The sequence below is a fragment of the Sitodiplosis mosellana genome, unplaced genomic scaffold (genome assembly GCF_009176505.1).
Source record: "Sitodiplosis mosellana isolate CC-2019 unplaced genomic scaffold, AAFC_SMos_1.0 Smas_scaffold_2768, whole genome shotgun sequence".
NCBI lineage: Eukaryota > Metazoa > Arthropoda > Insecta > Diptera > Cecidomyiidae > Sitodiplosis > Sitodiplosis mosellana.
The window spans coordinates 1-1,109 of NW_022598010.1; the positions used below are offsets into that span (position 1 = coordinate 1).

The 1,109-nt window shown below is 35.5% G+C and overlaps 1 protein-coding gene across 1 annotated transcript; it reads right to left on the reverse strand.

Annotated features, from left to right (window-relative positions):
- Positions 1 to 6: 6 nt before the first annotated feature.
- LOC129571548 (uncharacterized) lies at positions 7 to 1,103 on the reverse strand. The gene is made up of 4 exons (XM_055451353.1): positions 989 to 1,103; positions 661 to 894; positions 424 to 587; positions 7 to 325 (listed from the first exon to the last, which is right to left on the reverse strand). Exons 1-4 carry the CDS (start codon positions 1,101 to 1,103, stop codon positions 320 to 322), a joined length of 519 nt encoding a protein of 172 aa, XP_055307328.1. The 3' UTR covers positions 7 to 319.
- Between the last annotated feature and the right edge of the window lie 6 nt (positions 1,104 to 1,109).

A 1,109-nucleotide genomic window follows, 5' to 3' on the forward strand; every position in this document is an offset into this window, starting at 1 on the left:
TTTTGTTTAAACTTCAAAGCAATTTCTCATTTGTCAACAAATAAATTTTTCTACGTTACAAACGTACAGTTTGTACAAAAAGGTACAAAAAAATAAGAAATAACCAAAAGAAACAATATTTTCAGTTTGCTATTTGCCTCGTCTGAACTTAATAACAATTTAAATAAATATCTACGTTTACGTAAAAGTTAGTTACGGCAAATGCAAATCAATGGATTCAATGAATGGTACTCATTTTTTCAATTCCATTCGTTCATGTGAAGAATTAGAAGATCTTCGAAAAATTCAGGCGTCAGACGGCCTCGCTTGTCGGTGAGAATCATTCCTGTCAAAACAAAAAAACAGAGTTTATATAAGAAATCTGTTGTCAATTGAAATTTGAAATACATATTTTGCAATCATAAAATTTGCCTCTGCCCTCACCCATAGATGAAAATCAGTCAAACCAAATCCAATCAGACTCCAGACTCTGGAGTGTTCCCAAATTCGACGTAATCTGTTCACAATAAATAAAACCTGAGCAACATGCCAAAGCCAACACCACATATATGACAATACACGAGACGAGACACGGAACATATACAGAACTGAACAGAACATAGACGAAAATTCACATAAAAAAATGTTCGAATAATGTATTACCAGCGTAAGTGAACATACGTTCACAAATAGCTTCTGATGTGCGAATTGAGTTGAATTTCTTGAAGATTTCGGTAATGTTTGGAAAGTTTTTCAACCCGTCATCAATGTTAGTGGCAGTTCGGCAAGACAGATATGAATCAACTTCATTTATCAGCGCTGCATCCGATTCCAAGTCAATTTCCAACGTTACTGACATATCATGTTCAACCAATAGCCCATTACTGTCGACTTCATTTAGCTCAAGGCCAAACACTGTCGAAAAAAAAATCATTGATATTGAAAAATCTCTTTTTTCATGCATCTACAAAGTGAAATGAATGGAATTGCAAAAAAAAAAAATATTTACCAGGTGCTGGCGCATTGTTTCCAACAACTGGCTGCTGTGTTGAATTGCCGTGTTGTCTTTCCTCTTCCTTTTCACTCCTCTGCTTTCTGATTTCTTGTGCCGCGCTCACGAGCATGCTCCG

Coding starts and splice junctions, on each gene's coding strand:
- LOC129571548 (XM_055451353.1), bottom strand. CDS start 1,103: ATGCTCGTGAGCGCGGCACAAGAAATCAGAAAGCAGAGGAGTGAAAAG. Junction 895..988: donor AAACAATGCGCCAGCACCTG/GTAAATATTTTT, acceptor TTTTTTCGACAG/TGTTTGGCCTTGAGCTAAAT. Junction 588..660: donor ATCAGAAGCTATTTGTGAAC/GTATGTTCACTT, acceptor TGTTCTGTTCAG/TTCTGTATATGTTCCGTGTC.